The sequence below is a fragment of the Ciconia boyciana genome, chromosome 22 (assembly GCF_034638445.1).
Source record: "Ciconia boyciana chromosome 22, ASM3463844v1, whole genome shotgun sequence".
Lineage (NCBI taxonomy): Eukaryota > Metazoa > Chordata > Aves > Ciconiiformes > Ciconiidae > Ciconia > Ciconia boyciana.
Window position 1 is genome coordinate 5959548 of NC_132955.1, and position 23936 is coordinate 5983483.

Here is a 23936-nt window from a genome sequence, read left to right on the forward strand (position 1 = left end):
TCACCCGGGGCCACCAAACCGCTGCGGCGGGCGGCACTGGGAGCAGCCCCCGGGCTGCTCTAGGCCTGCGTGCGTGTCCCCTGTCCCCACTGCGTGTGTGTCCCCCCCAGCCCCGCGTCCTTCGCTCACCCCGGTGCTGGCGGCGGCTGTCACTTGCCATCGCGTCCTGCTGTCCCCGCCAAGGCTGATGGAGATGGCAGGCGACGGAGCGGGCGCAGCCGCGCGGCCCCGTGTCATGGGCCCGCCGGTGCTCAGCCCCCCGGGGACGGCGCTTTCGAGTGGCCGTCACCCCCTAGCGCGGCCCAGCCATCCCCATGGTGGCACCCATGGGTGCCCCATTGTCACCGTGGCCTTTGCCACTGGTGGTGGCATCCCGTCCCGTGACCCCACGGTTGACCCTGGTGGATGCTCCTGGGTGGTGGGTGCTTGGCCACGTGGGTGTCACCCGGGCCTGTCCCAAAGTGTGGGTCCCCTGAGACCCTGGCCCCCGTGGGAGGGGAAACTGAGGCAGGGAGGATGGAAGGGCCCTGGGGATGTTCTGGGGAGTGTCCCTCGTGGGTTTGCCCGTGGGGACACAGGTGACGGGTCCCAGGGGTGTCCCCAGCTCCGGGGATGTGGCCACCAGCTCCCGAGCACGGAGGTGACGGAGCTCCAGACCCCGTGGGGACGTGGCTGCCGGGTGCTCGGGGACGGAGGTGGCGTCGCCCGGGCCCCGTGGGGACAGGGCGTGGCTCTGGAGGACCACGCGGGGACGGCCCACGCGGGGGGGGATGGGGCCGCGGAAGGGTCCCCAGCGGAGGGGGTCTGGGGGGCAGCCGACGCCGGCGGGACCGGGGTCCCACGCAGAAACCGGGGGTCACGGGTGGGGCGGGCGCGGGCGGCACCGGGGGGGGAGGGGGCTGCAGGGGTGGGCGTGACGGGGGCGTGGCAACAGCGGGGGGCGAGGCGGAGGGGGCGTGCCCCCCCGCCCAGTGCGCTGCGTGGGCGTGCCCCACCGGAGAGTGGGCGTGTCCGGGGCGGGGCTAGGCGTGGCGGTGGGCGAGTCCGGGGCGGGCGCGGGCGTGGCGGTGGGCGTGGCCTGGGCGCGTGGGCGTGGCCGGGGCGGGCGCGGGGCGCACCGGAGCCAGCGGAGCGCAGCGGAGCGGAGCGGCCGCCGCCGCCGCCGCCACCCCGGGCCCCCCCCGCCGCCGCCGCCGCCCTGCTCCCCCCCGCCGGCACCATTCCCAGCCCCGGGCGACAACGCGCCCCGGCCGGGCGCCGGCTCAGCCTGGGCCGGAAAACTTTGCTGGCGGCCGCGGCGGGGGTGGTGATGGTGCTGGTGCTGGTGGTGCTCATCCCGGTGCTGGTGAGCTCCGCCGGTACCGACGGGCGGTACGAGATGCTGGGGACCTGCCGTATGGTCTGCGAGCCCTACGGCCCCGCCGCCGCCCCCCCGCCGCAACCGGCCGAACGCGGCCCCCTCCCGCCGCCCTCCACCCTGGTGCAAGGTCCCCAGGGCAAACCGGGGCGACCGGGGAAACCGGGACCACCGGGACCACCGGGAGAACCCGGACCACCGGGACCGGCGGGGGCACGGGGTGAAGTGGGACGACCGGGACCCCCGGGATTACCAGGACCGGGGGCTACGGGTGCGGTGAGCGCGGCTACCTATAGCACGGTGCCGCGCGTCGCCTTCTACGCCGGCCTCAAGAACCCCCACGAGGGCTACGAGGTCCTCAAGTTCGACGACGTGGTCACCAACCTGGGCAACAGCTACGACGCCGCCTCCGGCAAGTTCACCTGCGCCATCCCCGGCACCTACTTCTTCACCTACCACGTCCTCATGCGCGGCGGTGATGGCACCAGCATGTGGGCCGACCTCTGCAAGAACGGTCAGGTAAGGGTTGGCCTGTCTGGGCCACCAGCACCACGGCGGGGACGGGAGCTGTCGCTGCCCCCCGTGCACCGGAGAAGGGCTCTGGGTGCTTCCTCAGGGAGCCCTGTCCTTTTCCCGGGGGTGATGATGGGCTCCGGGTGCTTCCCCGGGGTGCCCCGTCCTTTTCCCCGTCTCAGAGATGCACCCCCAGGGTGCTCCATCCTTTTCCCGGTGGTGATGATGAGCTCTGGGTGCGTCCCTGGGGTGCCACATCCTTCTCCTGGCCGCAGAGATGCACCCCCGGGGTGCCCTGTCCTTCTCCCAGTGGCGATGATGGACTCTGGGTGCATCCCTGGGGTGCTCCATCCTTTTCCCAGCCCCAGGGATGTACCCCCCGGATGCCCCGTCCTTCTCCCAGCTGCAGCGATGCACCCCCAGGATGCTCTGTCCCTCTCCTGGCAGCAATGATGAGCTCTGGGTGCGTCCCCAGGGTGCCACATCCTTCTCCTGGCCACGGAGATGCACCCCCGGGGTGCCCTGTCCTTCTCCCAGTGACATGATGGGCTCCAGGTGGACCCCCGGGGTGCCCCATCCTTCTCCCCGTGGCGGTGATGGGCTCCGGGTGCATCCCCAGGGAGCCCCATCCTTCTCCCAGCCCCGGAGATGCTCCCGCGGGTGCCCCGTCCCTCTCCCAGCGCTGGGGACACACTCTGCCACCATACCTGTGCTGCCCCAAGGGTCCCCTCAGCCCTTTCCTTGGCCCTGGAGACATGCCCCGCGGTGCCTCTGGGGTGTCTTGGGGTGTCCCCACAGTGTCCCCGGGGTGCCCTGCCCTCCCTGGCCATGCCGTTGTCCCTGCTGGGACTCCCCGAGGGGGACAGGGCTCCTCCGCAGGGGACAGTGTCTGCGGTGGCCTGGAGGCAGGCAGCGCCTGCCCCGCTTTTGGGGTGCTGCACCCCCAGCCCAGAGCTGGCTCTGCTGCTGCTGTGTCGGGAGAGACATCCCCATCCCCGGTCGGGCTGTGTGGGGACACCATGGGGGGGGACACCCCGAGGCTGGCTCCGTCCTTGCCCCCCACCCCGCTCCAGCATCCCTCCCTGACCGCATCCATCTGAAAATCCTCCCGATCCCGAGACACAGCCTCTCCATCCCCGCGGCTTTCGGGTGATGCCCGAAATGCTGCCCCTTTCCCATGCCGTGTCCCCCCCCGGCCACAACTCGAGGCACAAGATGTGGCCGTGACCCCCGAAATGTCACCCGAGCTCAATTCCCTTGGGTGTCACCACAGCCAGCATCCATCCCACCCCGCTCCTGCTTCCCGTCATTTTCTCCAGGCATCGAGCCCTGCGGTGCATCCCCGTCCCGAGGACGTATGACACCAAATTAACCCAAAACTGAGTTATCAACCCAAAAAAAAGCTAGGGGTGGAGGGGGAAGCAGGAGCCCTGGCACAGCCACCGCGCTTCACCCCTCGGCTCCGAAAACCTCTGAGCCAGGAGCACAGCAGGGGCAGGAGCCCCTTGGCATTTTTTCTCCATCCAAACAGCCTAAATTTTCTTTTATAGGGTTTTTTTTTTGTCTCCCCCCACTCCAGCCCCAAATTTTGGGGGGTCCCAGTGATGCTTGGCACCGCCGGCTCTTTCTCCCAAGCAGCATCCATGTAACTGCGGACTGAGCATCCCCCAAAAAACACCGCACCCCCTTTTTCCTCCCACAAAATATTTTTGAGGATCCCCCCCAAACCTTCCTGCCTCCTCCCGCCCCCCACCAAGCTCCGACCCCCCTGGCTCGGTGGGGAACGATGCACCCGGGTGCTACCGGATGAATTTCCAGAAGCTACGGAGCCCCTCGTCGAGAGGAACCGCACTCGGTCGGGCGCGCGATGCAGTTTAATTAACTGGTTGTTAATTACTAACGAGGTATCGCCGCTCCAATATTTATAAAGAAGCAGCTCGGGAGGCGGGGGAGCGCTTTGGCAGGCTGACACCGGCGGGAGATTTTAAAAAAGGGACCCTAAAAATGCCCAAATAATTAAAAATGGGTTTAATTGGGGGTTTGTTGCCAAAAATACCCCATCCATGGCAAGGCTGGGGGGTCCGGGGGTGCCGGGGGGGTGTCCCGGAGGATAAGGGTCGATCCCAGCATCCTCCGAGGGAGTTATAACTTGGGGGGTCCCGTCTGACCCCCACTTTCCTCCAGGCGCTGCCGGTTTCGGGCGCAGCCCATCACCCTTGCGTCGGGGCTGGAGTTAATGAGAGCCCGGGGAGTCCGGGCGCTGGCAGGGAGCTGCTCCTGGTGGTTAATTAGCATTAATTATTCTTATTTGTATTAGCCCGCAGATGCGGGGGGCAGCGGGATGGGGGAGATGCTGGTGGACGGGTGGATGGGGGGTTGGAGGCGGGGGGTTTGGGGTCCCCGCGGCGGGGCGAGGGCCCTCCTGGCCGCCTCGTGTAGCCGAAGGGCTGCGCGGCCCTGCCGTGGCTCGGGGGGCACAGCCCCGGGGGTCCCCCGTGGGCGGGGGCCTGGGGACGGTCCCCAAGGGACCCTGTCTGGTGGGGACGCAGGGGTGCACTGGGGGTCCTCGGGGGCACCCGCTGCCGTGCCTGGGGGCCGGCGGGGCAGCTGCCACTGCACCCGGGGGTCCTGGGGGGACACGACTGCCAGGCCCAGGAGGCCGGGGGGCACCCACTGCCACGCGCAGGGGGTCTGAGGGGGGCACCCGCTGCTGCGTCTGGGGTGCTGGGAGGGCACCCACCACCACGTCTGGGGGTCCTGGGGGAGCACCCGCCCCCGTGTCCAGGCGTCCTGGGGGGCACCCGCTGCCATGCCTGGGAGGCCCTGGGGGGCCACCCGCCGCCATGCCTGAGGATCCTGGGGGGCACCCACCACGGCACTTGGGGGTCCCGGGGGGGCACCCGCGGCCATGCCTTGGGGGTCCTGGGCCGTGGCGGCCGTGGTGGCCATGGCACGTGGGCACATGGTGTCCCCGAGGCACTGAGTGTCACCGCGCGTGGCTCAGCCTAGACGTGGGAGGGCCCCGCTGCCCCCCGTCCCCCTGACAGCCCTGAGCCCGTGGGTGCAGCCGGCCACGTCGGGGACCATCTCCATCCCACAGCGTCCCCAGGGCTGGTGACGCCACCCCAGCGGTCTCACTGAGGTTGGTGACAGCAGCCGCAGTGGAGCCAGCTGCTGGGGCTGGGGGCCGTGTCCCCCCCGCGGTTCCCACCTTTGGAGGCTGCGCCTGGCCGTGGCATGGGGAAACTGAGGCACAAAGCAGGACAAGGGGGACGAGGCCATTGCGGGGGGACGTGGTGGCAGCCCCCACCCCCTCTGCCGCTGCGGTGCCGGGAGCGGCTCAGCCCGGCCCCAGTGCTGCCATTTATCTTCCCTGGTTAGCGCGAAGGGCTGGCGGGCGCGCAGTGACAAGGCGGCTCCTTAACGAGGGAAGACGGATGGCACCGGGCGGCTCTGGCTGCAGCAGGGGGGACGATGGCGGCAGAGCCCGGCGCCAAACAGCTTCTCCTGGTTCTCCTTCCCCCCTGCTTCTTCCCCCCCTCCTCTTCCTCAGCACGACCCCAGTCGAGGCAGCATCCCCTGGAGATTGGGGTTCTGTGACCGACTGAGATTCACCGTGTCCCCCCCCGGGGATGGGGACCCTCATGGTGGCGGGGTAGTCAGAGGGTGACTTTTAACAGGGTGACAGTGTTGGCGATGGCACGAGGGATACGGCCGCATGGGTGAGAGCAAGCCCTATGGGACCACCTGCTGGGCCATCAGTAGGTTCCAGAGTCAACAGCTTCTGCCCGGTGGGTTACCACGCCATCTCAGGCTGCCTGTAGACTTCGGGAGACGCTGCTGTGTTTTCCGAGGAGGAGAGGACCCCTGGGACCCCTGTCCCCGGGGCAGAGGACAGGAATCCATGGGGATACCCCTCCTTCTCCCGCCAGCTCTGGGACCCCGCAGCCACTCGGCAGTGCCTCCCTGCCCGGCACCAGCCAATTAAGAGCCCATTCTCGTGGGTCATAATTAGGAGCATCTTCTCCCCGGTGCATCACTTTTGCATTTCACTTGGGATTTTACCTGCCGGCTTGTCACTGTCACCCAGCGCCGCGCGATCTCCCTGCAAGGTGCCGGTGTGGGCTTGATTACCCAAATAATTCTGCAGCGGCAGTGGGCTCCGGCCATGGAGCTTCTTTGCCAGGCGGTTACGGCACCTCTGGCTCTGCCGGCACCTCTTGGCCTTGTCCTCTGGCACCGAGGGAATATTTACTGGGGGGAGCATCCCACCTGCAGCAGGTTGGGATCCGGGTGAGCAGCGAGGCTTGGTTTTGGGGGATTTGAGCTCAGCCGGCTCAGCCCTCGCCACACGCTCGTGGTCCCCGTGAAGCTCGTGGGAAGATGTGCAGGGGTGCGGCAGGTTCAGGTTGGCTCGGGGCTGGGCTGGGAGACGGAGTCCCGTGTCTGAGCCGTGGTCCTGCATCCGAATCCGGAGCCAGGGTCCTGTGTCTGAGCTGTGGTCCTGCATCCGAATCCAGACGCGGGATCCCGTGTCTGAGCTGTGGTCCTGCACCTGAACCAAGTCAGGGTTCAGTGTCTGAGCCGTGGTCCCACATCCAAATCCAGAGATGAGGTCCCATGTCTGAGCCGTGGTCCTGCATCTGAACCTGGAGATGGGGTCCCATGTCGGAGCTGTGGTCCCACATCTGAACCTGGAGATGGGGTCCCGTGTCTGAGCTGGGGTCCCGTGTCTGAATCTGGAGCCGTGGTTCCACGTCCGTGCCATGGTCCCGCATCAAACCCAGAGCTGTGGTCCCGTGTCTGAGCCGTGGTCCCACACCCGAAGCTGGAGCCACGGTCCAGCATCCGAACCCAGAGCTGTGGTCCCACATCCGAGCCGCGGTCCCACGCCTGAGCCTGCTGGGTCAGGGAGAGGCTCTGGGCGATGCTCGGAGAAGCCACCTCCATCCGGGACCCGTTTGCCCACAGGTGGGGATCCAGGGCACCCCACGCTACCCCGGAGCTGGCGGGTGGTCTCCCTGGCTGCGGGTGAGCTGGGACCCCCGGTGTCCCTCGGGATGCGAGGGCTGAGCTGTCCCCTGAGCCAGGTAACGCGGGTGTCCCCTGCGCAGGTGCGGGCCAGCGCCATCGCACAGGACGCCGACCAGAACTACGACTACGCCAGCAACAGCGTCATCCTGCACCTGGACGCGGGGGACGAGGTCTTCATCAAGCTGGACGGGGGCAAAGCCCATGGCGGCAACAACAACAAGTACAGCACCTTCTCTGGCTTCATCATCTACTCGGACTGAGCCTGGACCCACGGCATCGCCCCACGGCCCTCCAGCCCCACGGCATCCCCCTGCTGCCGTCCGGCCCCACGGCGTCCCCCAATGACCGTCCAGCCCCGCGGCATCCCTCTGCTGCTGTCCAGCCCTATGGCCTCCCCTTGCTACTGTCCGGCCCCACGGCATCCCCCCGCGGCAGTCCAGGCCACCTACGGTGCCCCAACCCCCCCTTTCCCATTAACTCACCCCACGGCTGCTAATTCGGGGCTGGGGGGGGCTGCAGGGGGCTGGGGGCTGGCAGGAGGCTGGGCCCCCCCCCCCGCGCTGCCCCGCTGCACCCCCATCCCCCGGCTGCGTACCCCGCTTGGCCCCACGGCACCCCGCTCCCCGCTGCCTCCCCACACGCAGGGCCATGCCGGGGGCCGGGGGTCCCCGCCGGCGTGTATATATGTACAGGATGCGCAGATGTCGATACGGGCGCCCCCCTCGTCCCCGGCCAGCCCCGTGCTGGGGGGCTGCGCAGGCGGGGGGAACCGCCCTTGCTGCCCGACCCCGGGGCGACTCCATGGTAAAGCAGAGCTGTGACCTCTCCCCGTCTGCTGTCTGTGTCCCCGCGTGGGGCAGAGCCGGTGTCCCCCGCCCCAGGGTTGGGGTCCTCCTGCCACCCCCCCAGCCGGCCCCGCTTGGCTTCCCCAGCCGGGGGGTGCCGGACAGGGTGCCCGGTCCCCAAGTGCTGGTGTCCCCTCTGCCACCTCCAGTGGGGACGCTGGGGTTACCACGCTGCCATGTCCCTGTCCCCAGAGCCCTGGTGTCCCCATGGGGGGTGTCCCCTCAGGGACGCGGCGTCCCCACTGCAAGGGGGGGGACACGGTCAGGCCGCGCAGAGCCATGAGGACCCTCTGGCACCTGCGCCTGTCACCGCTGCCTCGGCGTGGGCAGGACGTGGCCCAATTAGAGGTGACGGCGGGCGCCCGGGGCCACCGGCCGCCTCCTGAGAGGCTGCGGCGGGGTCAGAGGACAGGAGCCGTTGGGGACGCGTGGGTGGCCCTGGGGACACGGCGCAGTGTGGGTGTCTTCCCCCAGGCCCCAGCAGGTCCCTGGTGCTTCTTTCTCAGCACTAATTAATGGGGACGAGGCAGCCGCCGGGCAGCGGGGGCTCGTTAGGGCCGGGGCTGTCAGCTCTGAGCTGTGAGGAGAAGGCCGCCATTAAGGCCTGGTGTGGCTGCAGCCACCACCCCGGCTGGCACCGGGGGGGGACCCCGGGCCCCTCAGGCCCCCCCCGGGCCCTTGGCTGGGCTCTCTCCGCCAGGCAGCGCCGGGGCCGCCGGTTCTCCCCGCCTCAGGGGGCCGCCCCGGCCCGGTGGCCACGGCAGGGGTGGGGATGGGGCAGAGGGTAAAGATGGCGGCCAGCCTGGGGCACGGCGGGACTACAACTCCCGTGGGGCACCGCGCGGGGCGGGTGGGGCGCGTGGTGCGGGGAGCCAATGGGAGGGGAGGCGGGGTGAGCGGCCAATCAGGAAAGGGGGCGTGGCTTGCCGGGACGTTTGAAAACGGAGCGGCGGAAGCGGCGGGTGAGTGGCGTTGGGGGCGTTGCGGGGCGGGGAGGGCAGATTCGGGGGCGGACATAGGGGCCGGGGTGGGGGGGCGGCGGTGGCGGCGGTCCGGAGGGGTGGGTAGGGCTGGGGAGTACCCATGGGGTACTTGCCGGGTGTAGTGTTCGGGAGGAGGCGGTACGGGGGTCCGGGGGCGGTGGGAAGGGCCCTGGGCGGGGCGGAGTAGGGGCCCGGGGGCTACAGGGGCCTGAAGGGGGCCATGGCTGGGGGCTATAGGGGTCTGAGGAGGGGGCGTCAGGGTGTGAGGGGGCTGTGGGGCCCGAAGGCGGGGTAGGGCTGTGAGAGGGGCTATAGGGGCTCGAAGGGGGTGTAGGGTCGTTGGGGAGGCTGTGGGGCCCGGCGGGGGTGTAGGGCTGTGAGAGGGGCTATAGGGGCCCCAAGGTGGTATAGGGCTGTGAGAGGGGCTATAGGGGCCCCAAGGGGGTGTAGGGTTGTTGGGGAGGCTGTGGGGCCCGAAGGGGTGTAGGGCTGTGGGGGGTTATGAGGGTGGCTAAGGGGGTACCGGCAGGGGTTACGATGGGGGGGTGTGGGAGCAGGGCCTGGGGTGGGGGTGTGAGGCCTTGCCCGGCCTCGGGCTCCCCCTCCACCGCTTCACCCCCCTGCTGACCCGTTCCCGTTCCCAGAGTGCATGAGGCCCCCAGGACATTCAAGCCCAGAGCCGTGTCCTCCAGCCAGCACCGTGCCCCGATCCCAGCTCCCCCCTGCCCCCATGGCGCTGGGCCCCCCGCCCGAGGAGGGCACCGTGGCCGTCATGGTGCGTGTGCGGCCCCCCGCCCCCTGCGAGCGGGAGCGGGCCGCACACCCTGTCCTGCACGTCGTCGACCAGCACGTCCTCGTCTTCGACCCCGAGGGGCCCGGTGGCCCCCCTGGCAGCGTGCTGCCCGCCCGCGGGCCCAAGCACCAGGGCAAGGACCTGAAGTTTGTCTTCGACCGGGTTTTCGGGGAGGGGGCCACCCAGGAGGAGGTGTTCCAGCACACCACCCGTGAGGTGTTGGACAGTGTCCTCAATGGCTACAACTGCTCCGGTAAGACCATGGTGAACGCCGTCAGTCCCTGCAGGAGCTCCTGCCCCGTCTGCTCCCGGGCTGGGTGGGCTCAGTGGAGCTGTGGATTTATTTTGGAAGCCCCCAAGCAGCTGGGAGGAGGGTGGGACACAACAGCAACACAGGAACAAATAACCTTAAACTTGTTGGTGGCACCAAGCTAGGGCAATTGCAAGTGTCGTCAGGACAGGGATGTTCCTGACATGGAATCTAATCTTGGCAGGTAAATGAGAGGAAGCGAAACATGGAGTGCTCTTATGGGATCACACGATGGTTTGGGTTGGAAGGGACCTTGAAAAAGCATCCGGTCCAACCCCCTACCTGTCACTGGATCAGGTTGCTCAGAGCCCCGTCCAACCTGACCCTGAACACTTCCAGGGAGGGGGCATCCACAACTTCTCTGGGCAACCTGTGCCAGTGCCTCACCACCCTCACAGTAAAGCATTTCTTCCTAATGTCCAATCTAAACCTGCCCTCTGTCAGTTTAAAACCATTGCCCCTTGTCCTGTCGCTACAGGCCCTGGTAAAAAGCCTTTCTCTGTCTTTCTTGTAAGCCCTTTTTAATATTGAACGGCCACAGTGAGGTCTTCCTGGAGCCTTCTCTTCTCCAGGCTGAACAACCCCAACTCCTGCAGCCTTTCTCCATAGCGGCGCTGTTCCAGCCCTTGGGTCACTTTCTGGATGCGCTCTGACAGGTCCACGCCTTCCTTGTACTGGGTCCCCAGAGCTGGACCACGTGGGGTCTCATCCTCTCTCTTGTGGGAGAGGGTTTGTGGAGCAGGCGGGGAGAGACCTGGCTGGGCTGGAAGAGCAGACAAGCAAGAACAGTGGGAAATGTAACAAGATGATTACAAAGTCCTGCACCTGGGACGGAATAACGCAGGAGCCCAGTACAGGCTGGGATCGGTGTGGCTGGGAGCAGTCTCGCTGGGAGGGACCTGGGGGTCCTGGTGGACAACGACCTGAATGGGAGTCAGCAGTGTGCCGTGGCAGCAGTGAAGGCAAGTTGGATCTGGGGCTGCATCCACAGGGGCATTTCTAGCTCAGGTAGAGACGTGGTCATCCTATGCAGTGCTGAGTCCAGCTCTGGTCCCTGCAAGTCAAGAAGGATGTGGCCAGAGTGGAGAATTTCCAAAGGAGGGCCACGGAGATGATCCGAGAGCTGGAGAGCCTGCCCTAGGAGGAAAGGCTGAAGGAGTTGGAACTCTTTTCCCTGGAGAAGAGAAGACTCGGGGGGAGCCTCATCAGTTTTTGAGTACTGAAAGGGCAGCTACAGAGGGGATGGAGGCTCTCTTGTCGCAAGGAGAAGACACAGGGCAACAGACACGTGTTGCCCTGGGCGAGGTTTCATCTCAATATAAGGGACATCTTTTACGGTGAGAACATGCACCGGAACAACCTTCCTGGGGACCTGTCGGAGTCTCCACAGCTGGAGGTCTTCGAGACCCCACTGGACAGGGTGCGAGATAATCTCATCTGGGCTCCCTTTCCCATGAAAGCTTGGACCAGATGATCTCTACAGGTCCCTCCCAGCCTGGGCTGTTCTGTGGTTCTGTGATAAATGGGGGCAGCAACGGTGCTCGGCGCTTCAGGAGACGTGATGTAGAGGACGGAGGTGGGCATTGGGGTAGAAAATGAGGCTGGGCAGGCGCTTTCTAGGCGTTTCGAGTGATGAGGATTGCTTGTTCTCTGCTCTCCTCGGGCAGGAAGGATGGGAAGAAATTAGGTGGATCCATGGCACAAAGAGCACTTTGGTTTCGCCATCCCTTCCTAGCCCGAATCGCCATGATGGGCAGAGCTTTGGGAGGATGCCGAGTTTTGGAGCGGGATCTGGGGTGAAGCAGACACGTCTTGGGGTGCTTTGGGGGCTGCTGTGCCCCTCACCAGCATCTCCCAGGCTGGCAGCGCCGTAAAGCCGGGTCTGAAAGCTCCTCGCCCGACACCGTTTGCAGGCTGTCAGCAGACAAGCGGCTTAACGAGCACATCACTTCTGCGAGGCAGGCACTGAGCGGGAGACGACCGCTCTCCTGTCTAATCATGCGCCGGGCCGGGCACTGGGACCGGAGGATGCTATTCCTGGCTCTCCGGCATGCTCTGTGAGCCGCTGAAGGCTGCCTCTGTCACCGTGCCCACCTGGCAGGCATGTCTCGTGTCTCTATCTGCATAAAATAACTTCATGATCCTCAAATGAGAGAGTTGCGAAGCACCGAGGGCTGCTAATGGGGAGAAGGGCTGAGGCTCTCTAGATTAGTGTGTCCTGCTCTGATGGTGATGCTTCAAAGAGGGTGTTGAAAGATGGGGGCGAAAAATGAGATGAATTACAAGGTCTGGAAGAAGAAACACCTTCTGGTGAGAGATGGGCGAATGGGGCTGCTCGGCTTGTTAAAAGGAAGGTTCAGGGGTGACTTGAGCGTGGCCTCCAAGCAAGTGATGGTTTGGGGATTCGTTCTGTCTCTCTCTGCTAAATTAGAGAGGCTGAAACGAGGGAAAAAAATTGCACTAAAGGATAGTGCAGCCATCACAGAGGGTAATTAGCTTTGCCTTGTCTCCGCAAAGCCTGCGAGCGACCCCTGCCACAGGGGTTGCTGCGGGAAGCTCTCCTCTCCGGTGAGGAGTGGATGTTACGCTGCTTCTGTTAATTAATGATCGTTTCGACCATCCACCCTTTCTCCTCCCAGTGTTTGCCTATGGCGCGACAGGAGCAGGAAAAACCTACACCATGCTGGGCTCGGAGAAAAGCCCCGGCATCATGTACCTTACCATGGTGGAGCTGTACAAGAGGATCGAGGCCAGAAAGGAGGAGAAGAGCTGCGAGGTTCTAGTCTCCTACCAGGAGGTACGCTGTGGCCGAGCCATGTCCCCTCCTGCCTCCGGGTCACTGTCACTAAGATTTGGGGTCGATCCGGACCCTGTAGTGCCACACTCGGGGTACCCGCTGCACTGCCAGCTGTGCCCGGTGTCCCCAGGGCAGCCCTAGAGCCCGACTGGAAGCAGGCTCACCCACCCAGTTCGGTGAACTGGCGCTGCTGGTTTCTCCCATCTGGAGTCAGGGAATTTTCTCTTCCTTGCTGTGGCCCACACAGCAGTGAGGGCTTCCTGGCTGAAAGGGCTTTAGAGAAGCAGTGGCACAGTGACTTGCCAGTAAAGCCCTCCCGAGCCGTCCTCTGCATTTAGAGCCCTGTCAGCTGCTCTCAGTGTAACAAGGTCCTGGAGGTGGTGTTGGGGGGACACCAGGTTGTGTGTGACCCTGGGGTACAAAGCTCCCCTTCCTGCTCGCTGCCGGGGAACCAAACCTCAGCCTTTCATCGAGTTCCCTGCTCCAGGTGTACAACGAACAGATTCACGACCTGCTGGAGCCCAAGGGCCCTCTGGCCATCCGGGAGGATCCCGAGAAAGGAGTCGTGGTTCAGGGTCTCTCCTTCCACCAGGTAGGTATAAAAATGGGCACAAGGTCTGGGCAACGCTGCACCAGTTCTGAAAGCAGATGCGTGTCCTGGGGACATGGGTGCATGTCAAGACATGGGGGTGCTGTCTGCGGGGCTCCTGGCTGGCAGCAAACGTGACCCCGAGCTGAAATGAGCCCCACAGAGCTGTGGGATCTCTCGGCCTGAGTCGCCGTGGCTGCTTGGTGTCGGGCTGTACCTGTATATGGGGCGCGCTGATACCTCCCCTCTGTCTGTCCTCTCCCAGCCCACGTCGGCAGAGCAGCTCCTGGAGATGTTGGCCAACGGCAACAAAAACCGGACGCAGCATCCCACTGATGCCAACGCCACCTCCTCCCGCTCGCATGCCATCTTCCAGGTGAGGGCTGGTGGTTGCGGTGTCACTCGGGATCTGTGCCCAAAATGGGGCTAGGGAGCAAGCCCGTGCCAGGACCGGCATTGCGGGGCTCCTGCCGCTGCTCCTGGTGTGCCACAGGGAAAATCAGGGTGGTCGTGACTCCAGAAAGAGAGGTACGGGGCTGGCCAGGCCACTAGCCTGTGCTGCAGCAGGACAGCACGTACTGGTCATGCTGGTAGCCATGTCTCCTGGACAGCCCCGTACTCCCAAGAGCTGAAATTTCACTTTGTGCTTTTGACTCTTGTCGACTTTGTGTGTGGGAGCCGTACCTAAAACCTGACCCAGAGCAAAGGGGGCCAATTGTCGCTGGCTTCTGCTTGTGCCTCCCCCCAGGTGCCGCGGGCAGGCTGTCTACTCCGTCGTGTTCCCCTCAGCACTGAGCTGGTAATTACGCTCCCCTGGGGGTTTGTAAACTTGTGTCGTCCCCCCCGATTTCTCAGTGCTCTCCTACACAAACCTGCCAGTTGATTTCAATTCCAGCCAGGCCCTTCCCCAAATTAGCAGGGCCGTCACGGCTGCGTGGGGAGATGGAGGACTCTGCCTGTAATTTCACTCTGAACCTGGTGCCTTGCCCATTACTGCTTGCAGGGGGGAAGTCCAGGTGTCTGGATGCTTTCCCAGCCGGCTTCCCAGCTGGGCTTGTCGGTGGGTGCTGGATTCCTGCCTGCCGTGAATCCATTAGCTGTGCTGGAAACCTGCCCTTCCTGCTGCTGGCTCAGCCTCCCGGCAGGCAAGCCGTGGTCTGGTGAGGATGCAGGACTGGTTACTGGCCTCCAGCACCTCTGCGGCACCTCCAGTCCATGCAGGAGTTGCTCCTGAGGTGTTACAGGGCAGTGGGGGAAGCGTTTGCTTCTCCTGGGAGATCTTTAGGGATGCAGAAGGGGAAGTGATGGAGCGAAGCTGCCAGGTGAGTCTCGGTGGCTGTGCCTCTCCTTGCCCGCACCAGCTGGGAACTGGGCTGGGCACTGACAGCCCTGGGGGCACTGTGAGACTGCGTCTGGGGGCTTGCAGCCCCTGTTGGTGTCCGAGTTTGCTGGCAAAATGCACAGTTGGAGTCGGGGCTGGGGCTTGCCCCCGTGCGTGAGCGCTTCCTGGGCCACGCCAGGGCTCTGGGTTGGCATGTTGCCCTTTGGGGACCCTGCTCGCTCACCAAGCATAGGAGATGCTGATTATTTTCTATAGCTCTGTCACTTCTTGCGAGATCCCTTCTGTGGCTTTGCTACTCGTGTCATTGCTGAGTTTTTGGCTTCTTTTCTCGGCGTGCCGGGCTCCTCTTTTCCCCCTGCTCGATCTCGCAGCCTGTGTGATCCTCTTTGCCATCCTTTTATAAGCATTGAAACTGGTGACGCTGGCTCCAACCAGCAACCCTGTGTGCCTTGTTGAGCTGCAGCCTCACCAATCTCTGTCCTTGCAGATCTACGTGAAGCAGCAGGACCGCGTTGGCAGCCTCGCTCGGGATCTGCAGGTGGCCAAGATGAGCTTGATCGACCTGGCAGGCTCGGAGCGAGCTTCAGTCACCAACACCAAGGGAGAGCGGCTCCGGGAGGGTGCCAACATCAACCGCTCGCTGCTGGCCCTCATCAACGTCATCAATGCGCTGGCTGATGCAAAGGTAACGCTGTTCACGTGGCCCTGCTGGGCTCTGGCTCTCTGGGACGGGTGAATGTGAGGTGTGTCCTCCGGTGACGGTCCCACCAGTGCAGTGAGGATGGCAGCCTGGGCTGGGCTCTCAGAGGTGCCATGGGATGAGCGTGGCCATCCCCTTGCGGCACAGGATTCAGAGCTGAGTGCCCAACGGCCGAAAGCTGAGCAGACCCTTGATCTCTTGGTACAGAGCAAGAAAACCCACATCCCATACCGGGACAGCAAGCTCACGCGCTTGCTGAAGGACTCCATTGGCGGCAACTGCCGCACCATCATGATCGCTGCTGTGAGTCCCTCCGGGCTGGCCTACGAGGACACCTACAACACGCTCAAATATGCCAACCGGGCCAAGGAGATCAAGCTGTCGGTGAGGACCTTGCGTTGTGGCGGTGATCTGCCGTGTGTTTGGGAGCTGCTGGGGATGGGTAGGAAAGAGGCTGGTGCATGGTGGGGTAGATTAGTGGGTGCCTCCCTTCTCCAGCTTGAGTTTTCCAGCTCTGGGCAGAGAGCAGCTGATGAAGCTGCAGACAATGTGTGCCCTGTCTTCTGCTAAAGCTCCTCAGCCCAGAGCTCAGAAAGGCTCATGACTGGGACAGCGGGTCCCTGAGCACAGATCCTGTCCCCTGCAGCTGCCTGGGGGCTCCCTGGGGACCCCAGAGCCTGGAGGAGGCTGTGTAGCTGCGCTGCTCCCGGGCTGGGAGAGGGGTATGTGCTGCCCCAGTGCTTCTTTAACCTCTCCCTCATCCCTGTCTCTGCAGCTGAAGAGCAATGTGCTTAGCTTCGACTGCCACGTTAGTAAATATGCTGTGGTCTGTGAGCAGCTGAAAGCAGAGGTGAGATGCTGGCGGGGAGGGCAGGGCTCCGTCTTTAGCTGCGGTTTGCTTGGGATGCAGACCTCTCAGCTCCCGGGGGTCGTGAAACCGTCTGAGCAACAGATGACCTTTCCTCGTAGGTGGCAGATCTGCGGGCGAAGCTTCGCGTCTACGAGGATGCTGCCCGGGAGGCAGAGAACCGGGTGCCGGCGCTGCTGGGTCCCCTCAGCTCGAGCCCAGTGGGGCTGCCCAGGTGAGGCTGGTGGGGAGGAGGGACAGAGCTTGGTGTGACCTCCTGGTGTGCCCCGTGTCGAGGAGCCCCCGGTTGGAGCACAGGTGTCTGTCCGAAGGCAGATGAGCTTCTCTGCTGGTGTGCACCATCATCTCGACTGTGGCTGGGTGTAGTTATGAACCTGATAGACCACAGCGTGCAAGCACCAAGGGAAGCTGGGTTGCAAAGGCCAAATCTTCTGTTTGATCCATCCCAGAACTTCTTATGGAAAATGATGGCTTCACCAGAGGATCTCTGGCTCAGTGGCTTCTTCTCTGGCTTCTATAGGTTGGAGGAAGCTGTCCCAAAGACTTCCTTGGCCCTGGATGATCAGAGGGAGAGTAATGGAGAGCAGCAGGAGCTGGAAGCTGGACAGCCTGTTCAGCTGCAGCTGGAATCAGAGGAGGAGGTGAGAGAAGGGGTGGGCAGCGTGGGAGGGCATGGCATGACAAGCAGGGCCCAGAAGAGGCTGGGGTGTTCCAATACCCCTGTGGGTACACTGGGCATGCTGGGAGAGGGCAGGAGCTCAGCTGGTCTGTGGGGTCCTGGCTCAGCACGTGCCGGCTGTGGATTGCTAGCGAAACCCCTTAACTTCCCAGCTAACAGGGAGTTTGGGGACCAAACTCGGCTCAAATATGGGCTAATCCTGGGCTTTTGGGTGATTGCTCCAGGCTCCAGAGGAAATGCCTCCCAGCAGCCCCAGAGCAACCCACCAGACAGATGTCCAGCTGGAACCGAAGAAACCAAGCCACCTTCTACTGGGGTCGTCCGGCAGCCAGAGAGAGACGTGAGTGTCCTCGTGCCATCCCCATGTGCCACTTCCTCTTGTTTGCCTATGGAGGACGGGTTGTCCACCCTCCCGTGTTGCATGTAGCCATCCTAGGGATGGTCTAGATGGACGTGGCACCAGGTCTTTGCTTGCAGATGACTGCCTGCCCTTTAAAATAAGGGATTTGGCTCCTGGGAATCTGATCCCATGGTATAATCTCTTATGGAAATGCCAGCAATGAAGGTTTCCAGGCACAGCAACTGTGTGAGCCTTAAGCGTGTGCGTTGTTAGTCCTGAAATTATCTCCATGAAGTCTTTCCTCCTGCCTCAGCTCCCCCAGGTCCTGCCCTGGCAGGGCTCCCATGGCACCATCTGCTGATGTCTCTGCCCCAAGCATCTTGGCAGAATGAACCTCTTTAGAGAGGTCTCTTGAGGGAGGCTGGCCTTGATGTGTGCCTGGATCTCTGTCTGCCTCTAGCTGAGCTAACGAGTGTCTGAGGCCCGGCAAAAAGTCTGTGGATGCCGTTGGGTCCCTTGTAACCAACAGGTGAACACACAACTCACAGCTCAGGTTCTCCAGTAAGAGATTTACAGCTTGGGTATCTCACAGCTTCAAAGTTTGACTCTCTTCCCCCAAAACTCTGCTAACAGGCTCTGCCCCACTCGAGGAGGTGTCTCAGAGGTGATGCTGGTGGTGCTGAGCCTCTGGTACTGGTGATGCTGGCTCAAGCTCACCTGCTAACTGGTTCTTGGGTCTGTCTCTCTGTCCCAGGCTTTTAGCCGCTATCCTGAGTGTTGCCCGGAAGCAGTATTCCCTCCTGAAGGCTGCCAACCTCCTAACTCCTGACATGGTCGCTGAATTTGAGGAACTGGAGCGCCTGGCCCATCAGGAGGCTGGTGCGAGCCTGGAGCAAGCCACAGCTCTGAACGGACCCCCAGAGGTCAGCGGGGCCACCCCAGCCCAGAGGATGCAGCAGGGCTGTGACGGTGAGGATTTGGATTTGGGACAGTCGGTGCTGTCCCCTCTCCTTTGTCTCGGCATGCGCTGGATGGTGGTGGGGGGCAGCTCCCAGCCGTGGGCACAGGGCAGAGACATGAGTTTCTCCTGACGTGGTGGCCAGCGGGGCACGCTGAGAGCGGCTCCAGACTCACTTTGTAGAGCGATTCAGGCCAGCCAGCATCTCTGGCAGCCCAGGGCACGGCAGGAGCCGTGAGCAGCCCTTGTCTCTGGGGAGCTCAGCGTGTGTGTGCAAGTCAGCTTAAATGTGAGTGATATTTTTGCTCCAGGAGACCAAAGCAGCAGTTCTGATCCTAATTTTTTCTTGTCTTGTTTACTCCTCTACGGTACATTTGCCCAAGTCAGCCCGGCTGTAGCCTCCCACCTGGCACCCTGCATCTGACCAGGGCTGAGCTCTTCCTCCTCATCCTCAGTGCCGATGCACAAACCCGATAGCGAAGCTGTGGGCTCTGCAGACCCCATTTTCTGGGGACACACCGGGCATTGCCGCAGGGCACGTGCTTTGGGACCAGTCTGGCGCCTTCAGGCTGGCAAGGCGCAGGATTATTTGTGCTGGCTCTTGTCCTCTGGGTTTAACGCAGTTTGATGGAGACGCCCGCTGGCACACGGCTGCTGTAGGGGCTCGCTGGGCAGATCTCTGCTGAGCTGCGACGGGGAGCAGAGGGGGATGCCCCGGGATTTGGGGGTGCCTGGGAACTGCAGACAGGGAGGTGACTCTGTTTCTTCTCTGCTCCTTTAGCAGAGGCGTCTGTCGCCGTGCCCAGTGCCCCTGTGACGAGTGCCACCCTGCAATGCTTGCAGCAGCTCGCTCCGCTCTCCAGTCCCACGCCAATGGCTCCCAGCCCAATTAAGAAGAGGAGGAGGTCTGAGATGAACAGCGCTTCCCAACTGGGAACTCCCTGCAGCCTCAAAACGCGGATGAAACGCCAGCGGAGAGGTGGGAAAGCCGCAGAGACTCCCAGGGCGACGCAGAGCCCAGGCACCCCCTGTCTCAAAGCAGCAGCCCAGGCACCCCCTGTCTCCCCGGTGCCATCGTGTTGCATCCCCAAAATCTGCCCGCTGACGGTCACCAAAAGCCGTGTGCCCCTGGCAATGTCGGCTGCCCAAAACCGCTGCGGCCTGCCTGCCCCGCCCGTCCACGACCTGAATGTGACTTTTGAGATCTGCGAGGACAACCGTTCACCTGGCGCGGCCAAGCCAGCTGCCTTCAGCGCGCCTGAATTCCCTGTCTGGGAGAATGTCCAGAGCCTCCTAAACAAGCAGGACGGTCACTTTGTGCCCAAGTAAGTGCCGCCCTGGATGAGTTACCCGTGTTTTTGGGGATCCCCCCTCCATGGTCTTGCTGTCTGGGTGAATCCTTTGTGGACCACTGCAGCTCTGCTAAGAGGGGAGAAGGGGCAGAAGGCACCCGGCCTGCAGACGGGCAGCCAGCGGGCCGAGCTCTTGTGTGAATCACTTGCAAAGATATAAAAAGCATTCCAAGAAAATCTTTTTCTCCTTCTCCCTTTCCCTTTGGACATGGAGCAGCATCCTCCAGATGGCTTCTGGAGCCCCAAGTGCTGGTTGGGAGGCAGGTGGGGCATTGCCGCTCCTCCCAGACAGGTTGGAGTGAGGGTCAGGACTGCGCAGTGTGGGGGTTTCCATTTGTTGGGTGGTTTTTTGTGGTGGTTTTTTTTTTTAACTGCTGGTGCTTCAAAGAGGCTCTGGCTTTTACAGAGCTGCGTCCATTTGTGTGACCATCCAAAACCAGAGATCGGCTTGCCCTTGGTGATGCAGGACACCCTTAGGTCTCCCTATCTCCTCTTATAGCTCTAGGAAATGGTTCCTATAGAGGGTAAATGGGGAAACAGGTACAGGGGAACAGCCCGACCACCTTAGGGAGCAGCAGCACCTGGGCAGCTGCCATCTCCTGCACGGATCTCCTGAGGATTTAGCCCTGTTTGAGTCATTTTCCCCTACAAAACCGGGCAGGTTTCCTGTGACTTCTGTTCCCTGCAGGTGGACGGCGTTGGCCCAGTTGCCTCGCAGCCTCGTGAGAGCGAGCAGTCAGGATCTGGCCCTGGCACTAACCCTCTCTTCCTTGGCTGCAGAGCCTGCGTCCCGGTGTTTGCCATGAAGGCTTCCTCCATCCCCAAGCCCTCCTCGGTCTCCAAAGCACCTGCGCAGAAGCGGAAGCGAGTGGAGAGGTGAGACAGCTGCCGGCACCCCGTGCCCCAGAGTGCAGGCAGCAAGGGCTGGCAGCTCCTGCCTGTCCTCCCTGCTGGGGCTCGAGCCCCCATCCCTGCCTGCGTCACCTCCACCTCACCTGTGACACCTGGGGACGATGGGGGGCCTCCGCCCTGAGCCTCGGGGGTTTAAAATTGCCCCTTTCTGTTTCACAGCACCAGTTCTCCCTCCCTGGGTGGGCTCCAGAGCAGCAGCCAGAAATCGGCGCAGCCCTCCCGCATCCCAGGTGAGCCCTGCACCCCTTCGCACCCAGCCGGGCCCCCGGAGACCCCCCCTCCTCCAGCACGATGGGCTGCGGGAGTGATCCCTGCCTTGGGGCAGGCCGCAAACTGGTGCTGTGCCAGCCCCGCTCCAGTTCGTGGGGGGAAAACACCTGAAATTGGGACATTTGGTGGTGGTGGAAGACGCTGTTTGGGGTTTGCTGCTTGCTGGCTGCAGCCACAGCCCCTGGGAAGGGCAGGGGGTGCTTGGAGAGGGGTAGAAAGGAGGAGGGAGCTGGCAGTGCCTGGATCTCTGTCGGGGGGGGGGGGGGACGGGACACAGACACCTGGGTTTGCTGCTTTTACTCATCCTCTTCTCTCCCCTTTCCCTCCTCAGCACATACTTCGGGCGCTCTCGCCTGGAAGGGCAGGAAGAGGACCACCAAAGAGCTCGAGGCGCTCGGCCGTGCACCCCCCACTCCCACCCCCCAGCCAATGAAGCTCTTATGCTGATGGCTCCACCGCCCAGGGTCCCTCCCAGCGTCCAAACCCCGGTGCCAAACTTCTTCCTTTCTGTGGGAGCCCTATCCCATCCTTCCTGGTCCCCTCAAGCCCTAAAGTCACCCCCACCCCCTCCTGCCCGGGATCCTGGCTGTGTACCCCCCCTCAGCGCAGCCCTGTGTGTTTTTGCAGCAGATGGATTATTGCTGTTCCCTCTCAGTCCCTCTCTAATCCGCGCCGGGGTGTCGAGTGCTAACAGATGGGTGATGCTAAGAAATAACACACGCTTTTAATAAATTCTTTCGTTTCAAACCAGAGGGGCGAGGGGAGATGTGCGCCTGTTTCTTCTCGCCTCCCCCTCGTGGGGGGAGCTGGGGTTGGGTAGCGGCTCCTGTCTGAGCGAGCCTGGAAAAGGCCCTTGCTCCTGGGCGTGGGCTCCAGTGAGGCTTCCCCTCTTCACCCCACATCTCCTGTCATTGTGGGGCCCCTGTGGGTGCCTTCTGCCCCCTTTGCTGTGCCTGGGGGCCCCCTGCCCAGTGTCCAAGGGTGCAGGCAAGGGGTGCTGGAGGCTGCCTGCTCTCCTGGCTCCTGCTGCTTTGCTTAGAGACAGGGGAGAGCGTTTCTGTGCTGTTTCCCCCTGCTAAACCCTGTCGCTGCCACCCCTGTCTCCTTGTCCCCCTGCCCCCTGCTCCCTGTGCACCCCCAGTCCTGGGGCAGAGAGCTCTGAGCATCCCTACCTGCGGCCTGTGACTGTCCCCTAGCACCCCCATGGCCCCCTTACTGCCATGCCAGGTCACATCTGGGTACTGCGGCACGTCTGGTTGCCTGCACTAGCTCTTCGTAGCCAACCCTCAGAGGTGACCAAGCGTGGCAGGAGCAGGATGGGGAGGGTGGACCCGGCTCTGCGTGTGCTGCTGTCCCACGGGGACCAGGGTCACCAGCTCCTCCTGCTCCACTTTCCTGCCTGGCAGCGGCAGATCTCGCCTTTGTCTTCTCAGAGGCTGGAAGCTTCTAATTAAAACTTCCAGCCCGCTCCCAGTTCATTTGTCTCATTAAGAGGGGGCTGAGGAGGAGGAGGGGGGACAGCCCAGCTCTGCCTCCCTGCAGCCGCCGGCAGCGACAGCTTTCTGTGCTTTGATCCCGGCTGCGTAGGAGCTGGGAGAAAATAAATCTCTGGGGAGCGGTGCGGGGGCTCATGCAGGACCCCTGTGCCCCTGCTCTGTCCCCCCTGCCCTGCAAGGGCTGTGCACCCCAGGGGACCTTAGAAAGTCTATAGGGATGGAGGTCCCCTGTCACCATGGACTGTCACGCAGCACATGTCCTCAGGGATGTCACTGTTCTGGCAGGCTGGGGACACCAAGCGTCACGTATGGGGTACGTAGGTGCCACAAACCAGGCATTTCTGTGGGAAAAACCCCTGCCCACTGCTGGTGACACCGGTGGGGATGGCCTGGGGGACATGGAAACACCCAGCATGGGGACGGAGGGCTGGCTGGGGACAAGGAGCTTCTGGGGACTAGAGGGGGATGTGGCAGCAAGAGGCTGTCCCCGGGCACTGCCCCAGTGCCACCAGTCCCACCCGTACGTCCCCACAGATTGCACCCACAGGGACAAGGCTGTTGCCACAACCCTCCCCAACTGGCCGCTGTCAGTGGCCCAGCGATGGTGGCCCTGGTCCAGCGGGGCCTGGCCGTGTGTCCCCGTCCCCGAGCGGGCAGGGAGCCTTTCCCGGCCATCGGCTGCCATCTAGCTGCCAGCCGGCGGGGCCTGTCCCCATCCCTGTCCCCGCAGCATCCCCGCCAGCACCCCAGGGAGCTCCCGCCCCTTGGCTGCGTCCCAGCCATCTCCCGGGGCACCCACCCCGCTGCCACCGTGTGTCCCTTTTGTCCCTGTGTCCCCAAAGCACCCCTGTCCCCTGCCCGGGCTGTCCCCAAGGCCTGGCCGTGCCCCGGTTTGTGGCCGTGACGCCATGGCTCGGAGGGGACGGTGCCGGTGGGGGCCCCGTGCCCATCACCGCCGCCGCGCCCGGGTCCCTCCCCCGCCCTCCCCGGCAGCGCGGTGCCCCGGCACAAGGCCCCCACGGCTGCGCCGGGCAGCGCCAGCTCCGGCCCCGCACAAAGCCCCTTTCAGCCGCCCGGGGAAAGCCCCTGGCACCCGGCCCCTGCCCGGGGAGGGGTCCTGGCCCTCACTCCCCACCCCCCCATGGGCCAACGGCGGGCAAAAGACCCCCCAAACTCGGCGCATGTGTGACCGGTGCCACGGCCGCGCACACGCAGCGTGGCCGTGGCAGGATCGCCCCCCCCCGAGCTGGGACGGGGACCCGGCGTCCTGAGCCCCGGCCAGGCTCCCGCGGCGACCGGCCAGCGCTTTTACAGACCCGCTGGGGCGGGAAGGACTTCGGAGGCTTCAGCCACTTAATTAGCAGCCTGCCTTAATTAGCAGCCTGCCTTAATTAGCAGCCTGCCCGCGCTGCCAGGCTGCCTGCAGAGCGCCTCGGCCCGCCGGGGAGACGGGGCTTTGGCGGCGGGTGCTGAGCTGCCTGCGCCGGGGCTCGTCCGGGGGGACGCGACACGGGCAGCGTGGGTGCGTGTGCGTGTGCACATGCGGGTGTGCGTGCGTGTCCGTAGCAGGGTGGCCGTGCGTGTGCGTTGCGTGTACGTGGAAGGGCGGGTGGGCGGCAGCACACGCCTCTGTGCGCGTGCACGCGCCTTCAGGGAAGGCAGCACGCGAGTGTGTGTCTGTGCACGCTCTGGGCGTGTACACGTGCAAGGGTAGGCACGCGCGTGTGCGTTGCACGTGGTGGGTGTGTGCGCACGGGCGTGCAGGGATGGACGTGCATGTGCGTGTATGTGTGGACGT

General features: G+C 63.8%; 2 protein-coding genes across 3 annotated transcripts; both read left to right on the plus strand.

Annotated features, from left to right (window-relative positions):
• The first annotated feature begins 1106 nt into the window (after positions 1-1106).
• C1QL1 (complement C1q like 1) lies at positions 1107-8499 on the plus strand. Its single transcript, XM_072886149.1, has 2 exons — positions 1107-1876; positions 6985-8499. Exons 1-2 carry the CDS (start codon positions 1310-1312, stop codon positions 7162-7164), a joined length of 747 nt encoding a protein of 248 aa, XP_072742250.1. The 5' UTR covers positions 1107-1309; the 3' UTR covers positions 7165-8499.
• Positions 8500-8675: 176 nt separating this feature from the next.
• On the plus strand, positions 8676-21387 carry KIF18B (kinesin family member 18B). Of its 2 annotated transcripts, XM_072885706.1 has the most exons (16): positions 8676-8711; positions 9377-9778; positions 12475-12632; positions 13120-13224; positions 13487-13597; positions 15051-15248; positions 15471-15647; positions 16039-16113; positions 16233-16345; positions 16652-16772; positions 17035-17150; positions 17905-18119; positions 18890-19433; positions 20241-20336; positions 20532-20602; positions 20974-21387. In XM_072885706.1, the coding sequence occupies exons 2-16, from the start codon at positions 9382-9384 to the stop codon at positions 21087-21089; spliced, it is 2613 nt and encodes an 870-aa protein (XP_072741807.1). In that variant the 5' UTR covers positions 8676-8711; positions 9377-9381; the 3' UTR covers positions 21090-21387. The 2 variants fall into 2 exon arrangements, 1 of the variants encoding a protein (XP_072741807.1); XR_012046061.1 differs by lacking the exons at positions 8676-8711; positions 20974-21387 and having other exon boundaries at positions 9284-9778; positions 20149-20336.
• The last annotated feature ends 2549 nt before the right edge of the window (positions 21388-23936 follow it).